Here is a 17,522-nt window from a genome sequence, read left to right as displayed (position 1 = left end):
TTCCTTACCTCTGCTGCTGGCATACAGGATCACCAGGGCGACCACTGCACAAGTCATGAGGAGCAGCAAGACAGCCAGACCAATCGCCACAAAGCTCCCAGATTTCTTCCCAGATTTTGTTGATTTTTCCACAATATCCATTTGACTTTCTGATTTCCCCATTATTGTAACTCTAAAGTGAGGAGGGGAGGGTAAGAAAGAATTAACAGCACAGCTAAATCAATACCAGGATAAACGCATGACAAATCAAGGAGAAAAAGGAAGCAGAATAAAAGCAAAGATAGATAAAGGAAACTTCCAAATTATTACATGTATTTGTCCATTTGATTGTCCACGGATTTGCCAACCTCATTCTCCATCTCCTGTGACCACCAGGCTGCCTGCACTCAGGGTCTGCTGCTGGGGGGCTGTTCTGGGCTACACTACCCTAGGCTCTCAGTGGTGCAGTGTCATAACTTCAGGAGCCTGCTTTGGGAAGTATGGAAAAGTCTCATGATCAGGTTGGGCAACTCCTTTCTCCCAGACAGGGAAGGAGGGGAAAAACTGCCTCCTTCCACTCCCCTCTTCGAAAAGTATCTTGCTGTTTCAAAGAATCTTCCTCTTTTTCCTCCGTGGATACGAGTAGGTCTGTAGAGCTCTGTTAACAGCAGCAGAATCCAAAATGAGATCCTTCCAGGTGCGAGTGCCTTTGAGCTGTGCCTGTTCCGTCCCTAGCACAGACGAAGGGTTTGGGAAGTAGAAGGCTCCTGGAACACACGTCAGCTCCCAGGTCTGCAGGACTCTCTGACCTCCAGCTTCTCAGTCTCCTCAGAGCCATGCTCAAACTTCTGAGCTCAGCCCTGTGTGGTTGCCTGCTCCAGGCAGATGCTCCTGAGCAGCAGCGGGGAGGGCTCGCATCGCAGCAGCAGCCGGGGCTGGGCGCTCCCAGCCTGCCAGACGCACAAGCTCCGCTCTGCTGCAGCTTCCCCGAAGTTTCCTCTGGCTTTCCTGAAATCCTCCCCCAGGTTATGTGGCTGCTGCGCTCACAGAAGGAGCGTGAAGTCGGAGAGGTGCAAACCTACTGAAACCCTCGGGCTCTGAGAGTGCTGGCAGCTTTTGGGTGCAATATATGGGAGCAGCTTCTTGCTTGAAAACACCCCGGTTTATAGCTTGTTGCAGGCTATGCACAGAATTCTTTTATGCTACTGCTTGGAAATAGATCTGGTAACTGGGAAAGACAGTAAAAGCAAGGACAGGATAGACGCATGATTTCCCTTGGGTTTTATTTTATTCTTGTCCAGAACCGACTTTCGAATGAGCAGAAGCACGTTGTTTGTTTGTGGGTTTTTTCCCTCCAGGCTGGTTTATTGAGCTAGTGTGACTCGCTGTCAAAGTTCACACTATATAAATATTAAGGTTGGTACCTCTCTCGACCCGAGTGCTTCACCAGCACTCCAAGTTTTGTGTGTGTCCAGGAGGAAGTGCCGAGGACTGAGCAGGGATTCCTCTGCAGCAGCCCTGTTTACTGGGAACGTACACGCAGCGCGTTCCAAGCATGTGAACACAGACCTGTTTCCGTGAATGGGTAGGAAACAATGAATGCCAGTTTCTTCTGCCAGGAGTCTACGTCTCCTCTTCTAGTCAGTATTCTGCCTCAAAACTCCTATGAGAATTTGCCTTTTTTTTCCTCAGTGTTATGTTATCTTAGGCTTCTGTCAAGTGTGAAGGCAGCTATTCTCATCCCACCATCTGAAGAGGAGTATAAGAACACAAAGATCTGAGAGAAATGCATGCACTTGCAGATCCTGGGTGTCCATATGTGAAAACTAGCTACAGAAGGGAAGGTTGCTTTTAAGGACAAAGCTATACATTTAATAATGAGTGATTTCTTACTTCTGTTAGCAGGAAGTTCTACAGCTAACAAAAGATCAGTTTCCTATGTATGTCGATGTTCCTCATTGCTGAAGAGTTTTATTGTTACCAGGTAGCTGGCTCTGAGGAAGGTCTGCCTAGTTAAGGTCCATAACGTTGCAATAGAGAAGCACCTTGTAGGATTTAATGTACTTATTCTTGTAACACGGCTAGAAGATACTGAAGGGCATTATTCTGCCCATTTCACAGGTGGAGAAGCAAGATGCCAAGAATCTAAAAGCTTTTTTCCTACTGCTTTCTATGCACACCTATTGTAGCCATTGTGGCTAATGTTGTTTCTGAGGCTAGGAATGCTATGTGTGATTCAGAGTGCCCACTACTCAAGGTGCAGACCCTAGCCCCCCCTTGTAATCAAGAGACAGAGGACTTACAAAGCCCTAAGTAACATATGTAATAAATGATTTGAACACAGCCCAAAGCAACTTGAGGTTATACATGAGCATCAAGAATGCAGATCTCTTATGTCTCCAGAAAATTCATAGATTCCCTCAAAAAGCATTGACCTAATCATAAAGGAAATACTTTTTTCCTTTTGGAAGTGGGAACTATATCAAGAATCTCTTCCTGTATCTCTAATGGCTTCGCTTCCTTGTTGAGCTGAGGAAAAGGTGTACTGCTTCCAATAGGAAATACAAGGAACTTTGGGTGTGACAATGGCATTGGCTTGTATTTTCTAAAGGTTATGTGAGGCCAATCTGAACATTAGATTGGAAAGTCAGTAGTGACAAATATTTTGTGTTTCTTTTACTCTTGCAGTTTAGTTTTGAAATAAACTGCTTAGTATTGTAATGAAGATACTTCCACTGTCAGTTCTCAGCCAGGTATCAGTGACAAATGGTTTAGGTAGTGCTGAGCTGGTTTTGGGTTACAGAATCTCAGAAAGGGGAGAAAATGGGTTAGTAAGTTTATCATGTTCCTTCAGGTCCTATTTTAAATTATTTTTACCCTGTTTTTCTACACTAAGTCAGAATCTGGGTGAGCAATAGCAGGGCGTAACCCAAAGCAGTTGTTGCGGAGAAGTGAAGGAAGTGCCTGACTATTAATACCAGTTTCTGTTGGGGAAAAGTTGTTTTCATGCTCTTAAGATTCATACTTGGACTGGCAAACACAGCATATATATATATATATGTATGTATGTACGTTGTCTCTTCCAGGCAAGTATAACCAAGTCAACTGGAAGCCGACCGGATGTGCCTGAGAGGGAGGCTCTGAACAGAACCAGAACAGCCTGCAGGCTCAGCACCACTTGTTGCAACTAATGAACATCCATCAGTGTGTGCTTTCAGACAATTAAATTGTACAGGAAGCAGATAATAAAATCCCATGTGCTGGACCTAAAGAAGCTGAAATTGGTTGTTGTTCTTAAGGTACTGGTGAAATAAGCCGCTGACTGCTTTTGCTGATGGAATTCACTGGGAAAATTGGATGTGGACATTCCTGAAGAGAGTCCTTTCATACCTTTTAACTCAGAGGAAGTATTTTTTTCTTCTACTTGATGCATCTGTTGGCAAATTCTCCCCCCCGCCCCAAGGAGGGGCAAGCAGAGCTAATATTAAAGGCAGTCAAGGGAGCTGTAATTATGTATGTGAGAGCAGAATTATGCCCTTAGTACAGACATGGTGAGGGTGGGAAGACTTGAATATTTTGTAAAGGACTTTTACAGGTGTGAAAGGATTTTGTGACATGAGTGACATGATACATTTCTGGTTTGTGCTGAAGCTTGTGAGGGGAGACATGAGCTGTAACATACACACTGATAGGCACAGGAACAGCAATACTAGACAGTGTGATTTTGATTTAAGAATGGTATGTCTTCGTTTTATTAGATGTTTCTCTTCATGATGGGAAATCTGGTAACAAGTATTTAAGCTGCTGTGCTGTAAGAAAGTAAAAAAAAAAAGAGTGCTTTTCTTCTGTATGAGGAGAAGCACCAGCAACTGTAAAGAACATATTGCAGAATGATTAATTTTCATTGTCTTGAGCAACTTTGTGTGGTCACTGAAATAGAGTAATCTGTCATTTTGACAGTTCCCCACTAGTTCAGTGAGGTCCCCGTTCTGTTCGTTGCTTCTAAGGGGAAAGACTTATTTTGGTTTCCAACACAGTCTCAGTATCACCTTGTAGCCTTTATGGCAAAGGAGATCTGATGATGTAAAGTGGAAGTGGGGTTTTTTGTTTTTTTTTCTAAATCTCCCATTCAACTGGAATTTTTATTTTGATAGTGCATTTCAACCAGAAATTGCTAAAAGAAGTTCACTTCCGTTATACACTGACACGGAAACTGAGGCACAGGGAAGCGTTGCGACTTGTTGAAGCTGCAACGGCAGCCACTGCCTGAAGAAATTTTCATGTGCTAGTCTTTTATCTGCTGGTCTAGTTCACAATCAATTAGATCCTTATTTTACAAATTAGCTTAAAAAGTGTATTTACAATAATGTGAAGGTGAACACTGATCTGGGGACTTTCGAGGAACTGAGAAACAGTAGGGGTTTTCAGTAACTGGAAAACATGCTCTTTCCCCAGAGCAATTTAGACACAAAACATAGGAAGCAATGAGGCATTTGCTGTTTGTATTGGGCTACTTTGAAAGGATTTTTCCCTTTTTGCTTGCTTTGTAACTAAAGGAGGTTCTTCTGTTACTGGAATTTGGATTTGTTGGGAGCTTGCACTGACAGGGTTGCAGTTTTAAAAAAACCTAAATCATAGATTTTTACACTTGGATCTTGGAGGGGTGGGGCTTGAGTAGCCAGGCTGGATGACTGCCTGCTTTTAGGGTGTGTTTACTGTGAACTTTAAGACCCCACGTATGACCATTTACTGAAGAGGTGCTTCCTTGGGCATAAGGCATCCCAAACCACACACAACTACTGCACTTCTGCTACAGAGAGAGGGAGCTGGTCTGGAGGTTTTATGCAATGCGTTTCTTCTTGGCAAAGCTTCTCAAGGAGGAATTTATGGTCAGAGAGCTCCAGCCCTGAACAGCAAATAGTCTAGCCAGTACCTCACTTGCCTGGGAGACTGTACTTGATTCAGGGCTGTCAGTATTTTTGTTTTCCTATTTTCTTGGAGAATCTGGAATAACCAGGACTATACCTGGGACACTGTGCTGGGAGAAGATAGTATGCAGGGATACAACTACCTTTCTCAGAAGTTTGGTTGCCATGTCTTAGTTGCTTACAATGATAGATTGACCTTCAACTCTTCATTTAGAAGGAATTGATTCTAAAGAGAAAAATTGTGAAAGGTTGTGCATTTTTCTTCTCTGCATATGTTTGCTTTACCATAGGTGATGTGTACCTCAAAAACCCCTTGCCAGGATTATATGAGAATCTATTACCTAATTTAGTTTCCTGCCATCCTGAGGGTTTGCACAGTCTTTCCTTAGTGCTGACTATGACCTTCTCCCAAGAACTTATTGAGGTTGCACTATGACAATTTGTGTTTAGTATTGATGTAATCGAATGTGCTGGGCCATTCTGAATCGATGTTCTAATGGTTGCTGCTCTCTGTATACCCCAAGAAAATCAGGGACTGCATGAACAATAGGGCAGTTATTTCCCAGCCAGTGCTCTGGGGTTCTGCTGCAGGTATTAAACAGCTACATCAAATGTATAAACAACTCGGTGTCCTACAATCACAACCAAACAGGACGTGGGGCCAACATCATCTTTAGTATGATGTATCTGAAGTACTGCTGCCATGGAAACAAGGTGTCCATCTCTTTGTATCTCCTTATAAATTGATCCATACTAAGATGTGAGAGGAAATCACATACCTCGGGGTGCCAGGGGTTTGTACTTTGCCCTGAATACTTTCCCCATGCAAAAAGTCACATATAAATCTTGATTTTTTAGGCAGTCATCCAAGGCCTTTTGAATGATACGGGCATGCAACTTCTGTCATGCCACCACTTCTGTTCAAGGTGGTTAATGTGGAGGCTTTAGAGGGGCTCCAGTGGGCTGGCCTTGGCAACTACATGCAATGTGACGTTCCACAGGAGTTCACTGCAGCTCCTAGTGCAGCGTGATGTGGCAGTGACGTGTAACTTTTCTAGAAATTTATTCCCCTGTAATTGCCAAACCTTCTGTTCTGGGTGTTGCTGGCACACCAAAGCGTGAAGAGCTCTGTTTTGATGCAGCAGCACTATTGTCAAATGGGCAGAATGCAGGTGCAGCTTCCAAGGAAGGACGGGGAAGGACCCTGCACTTTCTCATGCAATGTCTTTGAAAATTCAGCACAGATTTTGCAGACAGGGTGTTGCTTTAGTACTTGATGATCATGTGTTTTGACTCTGGCTTTAGAAATGAGAACTGATTAGCTGGAAAACTTCTCTTACTGTTTCATTTCCCAATACTATAAAGTATACACATATATAAGAACCATACATAAATAGGGATTTCTCTGACTCACACATACAAAAAGGACACGGCAAAATCTAGCAGCAAAAATTCTGTAATGTGTGGCGGGTGGATGGACAGTTTTCTTCCAATAGAAGTGCTCTGTGGAAAGATATTTTCCTTGTCTCTGATACTGCAGTTTGTTTTAAAAAGTCATTCACAGGTGAGAAAAAGTAGTTTACCAATAAATTTCACACTTTTTTGTCCTACATGTCTGCTTTTTTCCTTTCTGATTTCCTTCTGAGCCCTTTCCTCTTCCAATAGAGGAAAACACAGCAATATGGGATATTGTGTTCTATTTAACTTACAAGAGTTTTAGGACTGGTGATGCCTTAATTCTAGTAGGAGCACAATAAAGAATGTGAATGAATGTGTTAATAGGCAAAGCACATGTTTACACTACCTTGCACTGCAGCTTTGCATTTCACTTTAATTCTACCGCTTTGGATTCTGCTACTGATGGGTAACAAATATTTCACACTCAGAACAGATGGGTCAGTTAAGAGTGGGTTTTTTTAAACATGTGAAATCTTCATTTTTTTCCTTTCAGTCAGTTTTGTTCACCACGTACAATCCAGCAACTCTATCCCCATATCCCAGTAGAAGTGCAGTACCAGATCTGCAATCACTTGCATGTTAAATATTTTGCATTTATTCTTTAGTGCAGAGTACAAATTACACCTCCTCTGTGTGTGTGTGAGAACCAGGGGTATAGAGAGTAGCTTCAAAACTCTTTGAAAAGACTGCTTAAAAACTCTTGTTGCTTACCTCTTTGTCTTTAGTACAATAAAGAACCATGAGTCTGGAAAGATAGCTAATCTCTGTTGTGACCAGGGTCTCAATGTTCAGGTTACACAGATACAAAGATATATTTCTTCTGTGTATATGAATTAATGTGAATAGGAAGGCTCACCTGAACCAAGATTTATAATGCATGTCTAAAACTGTCAAGATTTTGTTTAGTATCCAAACCAATATGCGCTATTCCAGTACTGTCAAATGTTAGTAAATGTCTTCATTAACCTCAGTCTAAGCAGTTGCTTTCTGAAGAGTGAAAGGAGTATTTAAGAAACTGTGATAGAAATGAGTCTAGTCTAGTATAGGCATTTACCTTAAATACAAGAACACAATCTGGAGCTACAGGATGACAATAAAAAATAAACAACTAAACAGTCCCCAGTAGATCAGCACAATGAATGACTCCAGGACAACGGCTGGATGCTGCACTTTGATTTCTTGTAGCAGGGATGCCAACTACAGAGGATAACTCGTTGTGCCCAAAAGTTTATCTTTGAGAGCCAGTCTAACCCTGTCATCTGTCAACTAGCATTAAAAAAAAAAAAAGCAACCAAAAATCAATACTCAAGTATCTTATAGCTGGTTGGCTACCAGATGTCTGTAGTGTAAATAACTCCTAGTAGATGCACATCTGAAACAGATCAGAATCAGGAAAACCTTGAAGTTTAGATGATGTTTCAGAACTCTTCACACAACTTCCCTTTAGAGATAATGATCTTTTGAACATCATCATCAGAAAAAGAAATATCTGACATTAGTGGTATCAGGTATAAAAGGTACGCAATGACTTCTGCAATGAATTTCTAAATGCATGCACTTTGCACAGAGAAGCAGGTAAAAATGTGAAGTTGTCTTACCTCTGCCTTGTGGAGAGTGTCTTTCAGCTGCAGAGGTCAGGTGGCTTGTGCAGTTTCTGGGATGTAACTGGAGTGGTTACATTTCCTGGCAGTCAGAAACAAATGCTTGTTTTTATTATCAGCACTCTTGAACAGGCTCTCCCCAATAATGGTCTTACAAAGTACTGTGCCTACATCTCCCTCTCTCTTTCCCTTGTAGGTTCACTCTTGCACACAGGTGGCTTAGAATGCCCAATGAATTAAATGCTCTGCTCAGACTTATCAGGGAGAATTAACCCTTGCCACCATCTTTGAAATCGGTTAATTTTATACCTAGACTGGAAATAGATTGTGCAGCAGGCACAAGCAATGCTGTCCTTAAGTGGACAAGATGACTTCCTAGCTTGTTAGCATTTAGAAAAGTCTGTCCTATTACAGTAGTTGTTTCTTAGGGAAGTTCTCATTTTATATGACATGCTTTACATCTTTCCAAGTATCTATGGCAGGAAGACTTCTGGAAGACAGCATCTCATTTTCCATACGCTTAATTTCAGTACAGTGATGAATACTGCAATTACATTTTTAACGATGCAACATTTTAAAATTACATGTCCATGCCTTAAAAGGTGTATTTGTGCATTATTTTGCTGTATGGGGAGATGGATTACAAACAAAATGAATTTAAGATATTTTACTTGAAAATATTTTCAGCTACAGAGCACATACAAATTTCAGTTGTAATATCCATTAAGTGTACTGTTTATATCTAAATGACAAGCTAGTTCAATTTTTCAAGGAAAGATACACAGAGGAGTTGCATAAATTTAGAGTATATAACCATAGTCATATGTATTTAAACACTATGTACATATAATTTAAATGAATGTAGAAGACTAAACTATAAGATCTTTTTCAATAAATGCTCACACTATGTTTCAGCAAGACTATCCATGGTGTGAAGGCCTGAGTTGTCAAAAATGCTTATAAATATGCTTAACTTCTAGCAAACTTCCCCTTTTCACCCATACCTTACCTCTTTCTTGCATGCCCACTGATGATTAGGACGCTGTTGTGGAAGCCAGCAGGTTTGCATCATCCAGCCTGAAGAGGTGTTGAACTGGCATGGTGACCGAGTTGTGGGGAGTGGCTGTGGCAGTGTCAGGAGCTGCAGGATAAAAGAAGGTAGAGGGGTCCGGTCAGTTCTTTCATGTAGAACTGCTGGAGAGGCCTGACATCAGGAGTGGGCCCTGGCTCTGGACATGCAGAGAGGTCCCTCAGTGCCCACGAGAAGAGGATTTGGATTCTAAACACGCCTCTGTGGTTAGAGTTTCCATTACGCACTAGGTGGTTTGTGTACGGTTCCCTCTGAGGAGCAGCCAACTGCCTGGAGTACGGGGTGTGCCCGAATGGCACCTGGATTCCAGCGTACAGCAAAGACTCTGCAGCTAAAACTTAGGCAGTATCATGCCTATGGGAAGGTATCTAAATGTTTTTATTCTTTCTTAGCCCTTGCCACTGTCAGCAAAGCAAACACAAAATCTGTACCAGCAGGCTGCATGCTGTGGGATGCCAAGGATGCTTTCTTGTTCCCAGTGAGGGCTGAGGCTCTGCCTTTACTTGTGCCAGAGATGGCTGTACAAATAAACAAGTGGGTATCGGACACAGAACAGAGGGCTGACCTTTACCAGCATCGCTGATTGTGGAAGGGGTTTGATGAGAATCCGTAGCTCTTTTACGATAATGTAAAAATAATGTCATCTTCAAAGCACTTTGTACCCAGAACGAAGAGATACTGACAAGCATCTGAAATAGAGTATTATCCCCATTTTACAGATGAAACAGTCACACAGAATCAAAGTCAAGATTAGATTAATAGACATTGATGCCCGAGGAGCTATTATGTCTTGTCTGGCGTCTGGCAGAACAGAGCAGAGAATTTCAGAGATTACTCCATTAAATCTATAACCTCTGTTTGGGCTTAGAAAAAGGACTTCCAGAGATACCATAACGACACTATCCCCTTTAAGTAAGTTGCTTGCAGGGCACTATTGGAAGTTTGCATCATATTGCAGTAGGAGTTTATTTAACTTCTAGCTGCCTCATCTAGTTTTGTTCGAATAATACATTTTTTTTAAGAGGCCCCCATATTGCCTGAAATCTCCTTTGCATTGCTGCTACCTAGAGATAATTATCAAGTTGCTACCTTTGCCAGGATAAGCTGACAACATTGAGTTTCTTTATTTCTTTAGTCTACATATGCTCTTAGATCATTCTTTTAGGTAATAGGATTTAGGCTTTTCAAAATTAAAAAAAATGCTAGATGATTTTTAGAAAGTGTCTGTAGTATTTACTGGCAATTTCTTCTCTCCCATCTTGTCTTATTTCTTTGCTGCATTTTTTTTTTTTAAAATGTTGGCCCCCTACTGCAATGCCTACAGTATGAAAATCTTTGGAAACATGCGTGGTCCAGTGTTTGCAGAATTAGAGCTTTCATTAATAAGGTCTTATGTGTGTTGCTCTTTGTGTGTAATATAATAAAAATAATAGCAATACAATCAACCTGCGAAACCTTAACTCTACAGTTGGTACTCAGGTGACTGATCACAGACTATTAAAAAGGCAGTTTTCTGGTAAAAGCACTACTTAGTGTAGCTTAGCTTAAAATAAATGTGGAATAAAACCTCCTGATCTTAGGACTCTTACCACTTCACATATTTGTTGAATAAACTTTTTAGATGTCTAAGAGTTGAATAAATTGGTGTCCCTGTGAGTTTGAAAAGTCTAGGAAATAAATAATTTCAGAAAAGGGAATAAATTTTAGCAAATGTTACAGAATGGAGAGCACAATTATAGCAGAAGCTCTTGGGAGGAACCTCAGGCAGTAACAGACTTATGCGGAGAGACTGGAGAAGGTCCAGAGGAGGGCCATGATGAGCGAAGGGCTGCAGAACCTGCCCTATGAGGAAAGATTTGAAGGAGTTGGGTCTTTTCTCCCTGTAGAAGGGAAAGCTCAGGGGGCACCTCGTCACAGTATTCCAGTACTTAAAGGGCAGCTACAAAGAGGATGGGGGCTCTCTCTTCACAAGGAGCCGCAGGGAGAATAAATGAGGCAATGGGTGCAAGTTGCACTGTGAAAGGTTTTATCTTGATACGAGAAAGAAATTTTTTTTTTTACAGTGAGAACAATCAATCACTGGAACATCCTCCCCAGGGATGTGGTAGAGTCCCCCCGACTGCAGATGTGATCGGACAGGGTGCTAGATAATCTCATCTAGGCTCCCTTTCCCACGAGAGGCTGGCTCAGATGATCTTTTGAGGTCCCCTCCAACCTGGGCTGTTCTATGATTCTATGAAGAATGTTTCATGGATAGGAATTGGCTTAAGCATGTGCTTAAAAGGTGTCTTGAATCAGGTCTTGGATACCAAATCCACCACCAGTTATAGTCAATTAGAAGTTTCCCTGTTGAGAAGTGATTTGGGTCTTTCAAAATGACACGGTCTATTCTAAACTGTCAGTTCTGTGGCGTTTTCCTCTACATCTCTACTTGATGTGTGATTATACTGCAGTTCATCAGTCAGGTTTATTAGGAGGCTTAATTGGATTGCATTAGCTGGCATTTAAGCCATCCAAAACAGTTGAGAATGCAATCAATTAAAACATCCAAACACATTAATGATGTAGACACAGGGCAATTTATGTAGATGGCTAATTACCTGTTTTCTCCAGTAAGTAGATTTTATTGCCCAAGAACAGACAAATGATACATGAGAAGAAAAGAAACAGCATTGCAAAAATACTGTTGGCAAGGTTGCAAAAAAAAAGAAAAAGGCAAGGTATAAATGTTTCTATTGTTAAAACTCTATACTAAAAGAACAAGCCCTACACTGTTACCAGCACTCAGAGGTGTTCCTAACAGTGTAAGATTTTAATGTGACTTCTAGAGAACATATCCAGTATGTTACCAGTGGTTGATTGTCTTATAATATGACATCTGAGGCTTCTAAGCAATCAAGATGCTCCATGAGATGGTCATTTTAAATGGGGAAAATACTAATCCCTGTCAGTTTTTCATTTCATCCACTACTGATCTGGATCTAAATGTGAGTTCAGATCCCTGTACATCCTGCTACGTGACACTCATGAAGCGTATCTGCTGAGTTGTGCTAGGCATACGCAGCACTGACCTGGAGATAAACGTACAACTGAGGGGCATAACAAAATGCAAACCAGGAATGGAATGGAATCATTAACATCCTCCTGTGTTTCCTGCTCCCTCCCACAGTCCCCCTCTGGCTTTACAGCTAAATTTTTCTCATTTACTGTGACACAGTTCAGGAATGAGACATGCAAACTTATTATCAGATATTGTTCTTAAATTCCTTTACAGTCTGTGGGGAAATTCTTATGCTAGTTTATTCTCTGTAACTCTTGACTTTTTGGAATTGTGTAGGGAACATACAAATACAAAAACGATCGGGTTGGATGGTAAGACACCTAAAGCCACAGCTGATCTGGCAGGTTAAACTCAGCCTTGCATTGCGTGCGGAACTACTACTCAGTGGTTCTCAGGAACACAGAGTAGACTTGTCAAGGTCTCGAGGTTTAGGCCATGCATCATATGCCCAAAATAAACTTCAGATATGAAATTAATTGACAATTAAATAGTTGCATGGGTCTTAGATGTGTAGGTTTTGCATCTGTATTGAGGCATGGAACCCAGGGTCAGTGGCACCAGGCTATGACAAGAGGGAAGGCCAAGACCGGGCAGTGGCAGCTGACCAGAACAGAAGCTGTTTTCACTTGCACACCTATTGCCAGTCCATTGGTGAGAAGCTGAAAATAACATCACTATGATCGTGATTGATTTCCACTCTCTGCTGATGTATCTTTGGGACCAGCTCATGTTCTCTAACCTTGCCATTTGGGATGGCAAGTTGTTCCCCACCTGTCCTCATACATTCTCAGCTGCTGAATGCTACAAACAGCAGCATCATCCTGTATTTGTCTTCTACCCTCCAAGCATGTGACCAAATAAACCACTGGCCCTGTGATTGGGGTGTCAGAGTTGGACACATCAGTGAGGCAGGTGCAGGTCTGCCTTTTTCTTTGACATCCTACAGAACAAATTAATATGAAAAAGTCATTCCTGGAACCCACAGCAGGAGTAGGAGGAGAAGGAGCCTTCCAAATCCCACAGCTTTGAGCGCTGTGCCTTCTAAGTAATGAGTCACTTTTCTTAAGATGTCATTGAGTGATGGTTGACTGAACCAACAGATTCCAACATAGACCAGTTTAGCAGGAATATGACTGAAATAGCCAAGACTCCAAAGGCAGATCATAATGCCAGTGATAATTTCATGTAACACATTAAATTAATGGTGACAGCGACTCCTCAGAGCCCTGGCAAATTGGAAATTGCTTGATGCAGAAGCAGTACAATGATAACACAGTTAATCTTCTGCAGGGAAATGATAGTAAAAGAAATGGCTTTTAGATTAGCTGTCATTAATGTGTAACATCTGCCCCTGCAAGTCAAGTGGAATGTCCTCACTTATGCACCACAGAAACTCATTAAAGTTACTGGGTTTGCATGGCTGTAAGCCAGAGCCAAATTTCCACCATGATCTAAATCTGGGAAGCACAAAGAATTAGACTGGAAGATGACTTCCCAGGCAGTATGTCAGCTTCAAAAATGCATCTGATCAGTTGCTGAAGTTGGCTGATGTGTTGTTTCTCTTAGTACCTGGGAGCACATAACTAACTGAAATAGAAAAAATAAATGGAAGTGATATGATTTTAAAAGAAAAAAAACCTTTTGAGATGACAAAAGTTTAGCTCTGTCCGAACTGTGAGGAAAAGCTTCCAGTTGAATATTTAATTCCGAACAGTTTGCCATCATTTCTGAGCTGTTCTTTGCCTGCTGGACTTCAGAGCATAAAGTCAGAAAACTTTACTTGTGTAGCTGTATTTGTAATGCAAATATTCTCACATCTGATTTTCTTTCTATATTCTTGTAAGGGATGTTGAATACTTCACAGAGGCAAGACTGGCAGGCAATCGTTTGTGTTGAAACATTCTCAACCAAGATTTCAAAGTTTTCTTTCATTATTCACTACCTGGTGACAATGTGCAACAAGGTGGTCTGCAATTATTGCAGCCTGACTGGAGCGTGACTGAGCTTGCAGAATACTTTAAAGGAACAAAATTCATAGAGAGCAAAGAAATATTTGGAAGTAGCTGTATACAGTTTAGAGTTGAATAAACTACAGATACTTAATCTTTCCTTGGGATGAATGTAGCTTCGAGCTGGATTACAAATAAACGGGTATCCAGTGCCGGTATTTACATAGGTTATCAGGCCATATTCTCTTCTTGCTTACATTAGTGTTGATTCATATAAATGTACTTGAATTCTTCACAGTTATCTAACACTTCCAGCAGCACGCCATAAGAATGTGTCCTAAAAGACGTTGCACAGGAGACTTTCAAGGAGCAAGTGTTGCAACAGAGTTCCTTTTCTAAGTAACTTCAGCCATCGGCTGCGTGCACAGAATGAGGTATGAGTCTCAGAGCAGTTGGAAACAGCTCCACAATCCTGATGAATTGCAGCTTAACATTAAAGAAACATAAGAAATGACCACTGCAGTTTTTTCTACCCATATTCCTTAATCTGGAAGAAGTGGAAACAATATCCCGTTAGAAACCGGCATGTATATAATGAAGTAGGTGATTCAGCTGAGCGGTCCCAGACCTTGATATGGGTATGGCAACAGATAAGAATGAGATTTATAAGCCTGGAGGGAAGGGAGATGTTTGTTGATAAATACTGATAGATTTCTGGTGCATAACTATTGCTGGGGAGGGAGACTGGGCTGGAAGGAAAGCAGGCAAAGCTAGCTCCCTAGCGAGAACAATGCCCTCTCTGCTGATCGCTGTGATAGCTTGTTTAACATAGCAGCAGTCTGGCTAGAGCCAGAATCAAGTGCAGTGATCCTATTAAGGCATCTTAAATGGTCTTCATGGCCTCCCTAGCACTGAATGAAAGATCATAATTAGCATGAGTTATATAACCAAAGCCAGCGATGATGCCTTGAAAATGCTGGGTACTCAGAAAGGACTCCTTCCATGCCAGCTGCAGCATGTTGGTTTTTTGGAAGGTACCATCTTCTGGCAAAGCACCGTCGGAGCGAGTGCGCAGGCCTAGGGGTGCCTTTGGTCATTAGGTGCACGGGCTGGGCAGTACCTGAAATAGATGGGTCACATTTAATCCCGTCTGCTCCTCAGGACTCCAGGAAATGTGTGTCAGAATGGGTTGTAATGGGCATGCATAATGCAGTGACACTGCTAATCAAACCCCTCTCACTGTGACTAATCAGAAAGATCTATTTGATATTCCAGGAGATTAGTTGGAAGAGCAAGCGCATAATGGAGAAATAAAGAACAAATCAGAATCTCAGGCACAGGCAAAGATAAGGACTCTGATCACTGTAGTTTAGTGCACAGGAAGAGGACAGAGAAGATAAACAAATAAAAATGCTGATGAGAACAGTTAGGATCTGCTGAGAGAAGCAGCCATTAATCTAGACCATGAGGAATAGATAAGAAGTTATGTGCCTTCCTGGTGCTTAAAGAAACCACAGCTATAGGCACCTGAAAACAAAATTTTCCTCAGCATAACTCTATAGCAGTCTTGCAGGGATGCATGTGGTCCCTATTTTTAAAGAAAAATTTCTTTAGGAGCAATCACTGCACTCTATTCAGAGCAGCAAAGAAGAATATATTACTTAACAAACCAAAACATGCCAAAACCCCCCAAACTTCCTAAAAGGCAGCCCAGGCCAATGGATGGAATATTAGCGTGGGGGAGAGGACAACTAGATTGTTTTCCTAGTGCTCTGCATGACTATGAGGTGGTCTCACAGTTGAGTAGCCTGTTTTTACATAACGGAAAGACTTGGGGCTTTAAGAAAATCTCAGTTCAACTAGAAATTATATAGTAAAATTCTGAAAGTTGGTACTGCTGCTCTCAGCAGAGAGGCTACAAATCCAGTAGCAATATGGCCTGTTTTCTTCTCTTTTTGATTTAAACCCTGATTCTTTCTTCATACTGTTTTTGTACTGATATTATTGCTATCTGTCAGCATGGATAAGTGGGAGGAGAACCAGATTCATGGTCTCTCTGTAATGAAGTTATTGCACTTGAGTGCAGCTGAGCATCTGTGTGTCTGTTCTTTGAGTGTCTAGATTTCCATGCTTTTATAACATCTTCAGCAATATTAATTGTGGCAAAGGAGACTGTGTGTTGCTCCACTGTCTATACAATGCGAGTACATTCCATAGACATGGACACCTCAGACTAGATATTAGGAAAGTTTCTTTACCGAGAAGGTGGTCAAACAGTGGAAGAGGCCTCCTAGAGGTGTTCAATGCCCCAGGCTCGTCAGTGGTTAAGAGACAATTGGACAATACCCTTAATAACATGCTTTAACTTTTGATCAGCCCTGAAGTGGTCAGGCAGTTGGACTGTACATCCCTTCCAACCAGAACTATTCTGTTCTAAAAGCCACAGAAGGATCAAACTGCTAAAGAGAGAAACTGTTGGCTGATTGACACTGAACCAAACCTGCAAGTAAAAGAGGTGATGCTAACAGAATAGCAATGTGAAGCTGTAAAGAGATTTATTATTCCAGTTAATCAAAAACCCAAAACAAAAATCAAGAAAAAAAATAATTCCAAAGCCCTGAACAACTGATTCTCAAATATTTCAGCATGAAACACAGAAATTCCTATCTGTTGATTACTATTTTAAGAAAAATGAGCAAAGTTATTTCTTTCAGCTTGCAAATGTATCCAACAGTCATTTAAGGATATAATTTCATGCTTGGATCGTGATGCCAATTAGGAGAAAAGTACTCATCAGTGTCACTAAGATTACAATCAGACTAACTTTTCTTGAATTTGAAAGGAAAGCAGCTGAGTCTTACCTTTGCTCTTAGGGAAGAAAAAAAAGAGCATGCGGAGAAGAAAAAAAGATGCAAGGGTACAGATGGTATCATTGCCTATTGGGTTGATTGCATGGCTGCTGAATGAAGCTTCACTCTGGAATGTTGCCTTTCAGAAAACAATGTAACAAAAAAGAAAATGTTCCCTTTCCCTTTCATCCTAATCAAAGCAGGAGAGCAGTTCTCAGTATTGCTTTAATCTTTGTTTTCAATAGTAGTTTCTATTTTTCTCCATGGTTGTATTATCACACTCCAAAAACATTGGGAGAATTCACTTAGAGCAGTCAAAACAAATATAGGAGTCTGTTGGTTTGGGCTCCACCTCATTGTCTCCTTTTTTGCACAGCACAGGCATACGGCTTCCAAACGAAGCTGTAGACTCCATGAAACAGCTGAAACACCAAACCCTGCAGAAATGGGGCATATTGGCACTATCTCCGTGCTGCCCCAGAAGCTGTATATGTGACAGCGGGCAAACACCTTCAGCACATGGGAGATGTTGATTTCCATGCTGTCCAGTGGGGATGAGGAGGAGGAAGGAGTGCTCAATCACTGCACAGCAATCACATCACCATCC

General features: G+C 41.4%; 1 protein-coding gene across 2 annotated transcripts in view; it reads right to left on the bottom strand.

Moving 5' to 3' along the window:
• MMEL1 (membrane metalloendopeptidase like 1) overlaps positions 1–1,377 on the bottom strand; it is a 28,785-nt gene extending 27,408 nt beyond the window's left edge. For both annotated transcript variants that reach the window (XM_074848358.1, XM_074848359.1), the window contains exons 1-2: positions 310–1,377; positions 9–172 (exon numbers count right to left, since the gene is read on the bottom strand). In XM_074848358.1, the coding sequence (XP_074704459.1) occupies positions 9–172; positions 310–359 (214 nt within the window). In that variant the 5' untranslated portion in view covers positions 360–1,377. The remainder of the gene's footprint in view (positions 1–8; positions 173–309) is intronic.
• Between the last annotated feature and the right edge of the window lie 16,145 nt (positions 1,378–17,522).

Source organism: Strix aluco, chromosome 22 (assembly GCF_031877795.1).
Source record: "Strix aluco isolate bStrAlu1 chromosome 22, bStrAlu1.hap1, whole genome shotgun sequence".
In the NCBI taxonomy this organism is placed as follows: domain Eukaryota; kingdom Metazoa; phylum Chordata; class Aves; order Strigiformes; family Strigidae; genus Strix; species Strix aluco.
Note: the sequence above shows the minus strand (reverse complement) of the source record. Positions and strands in the feature narration are given on the sequence as shown.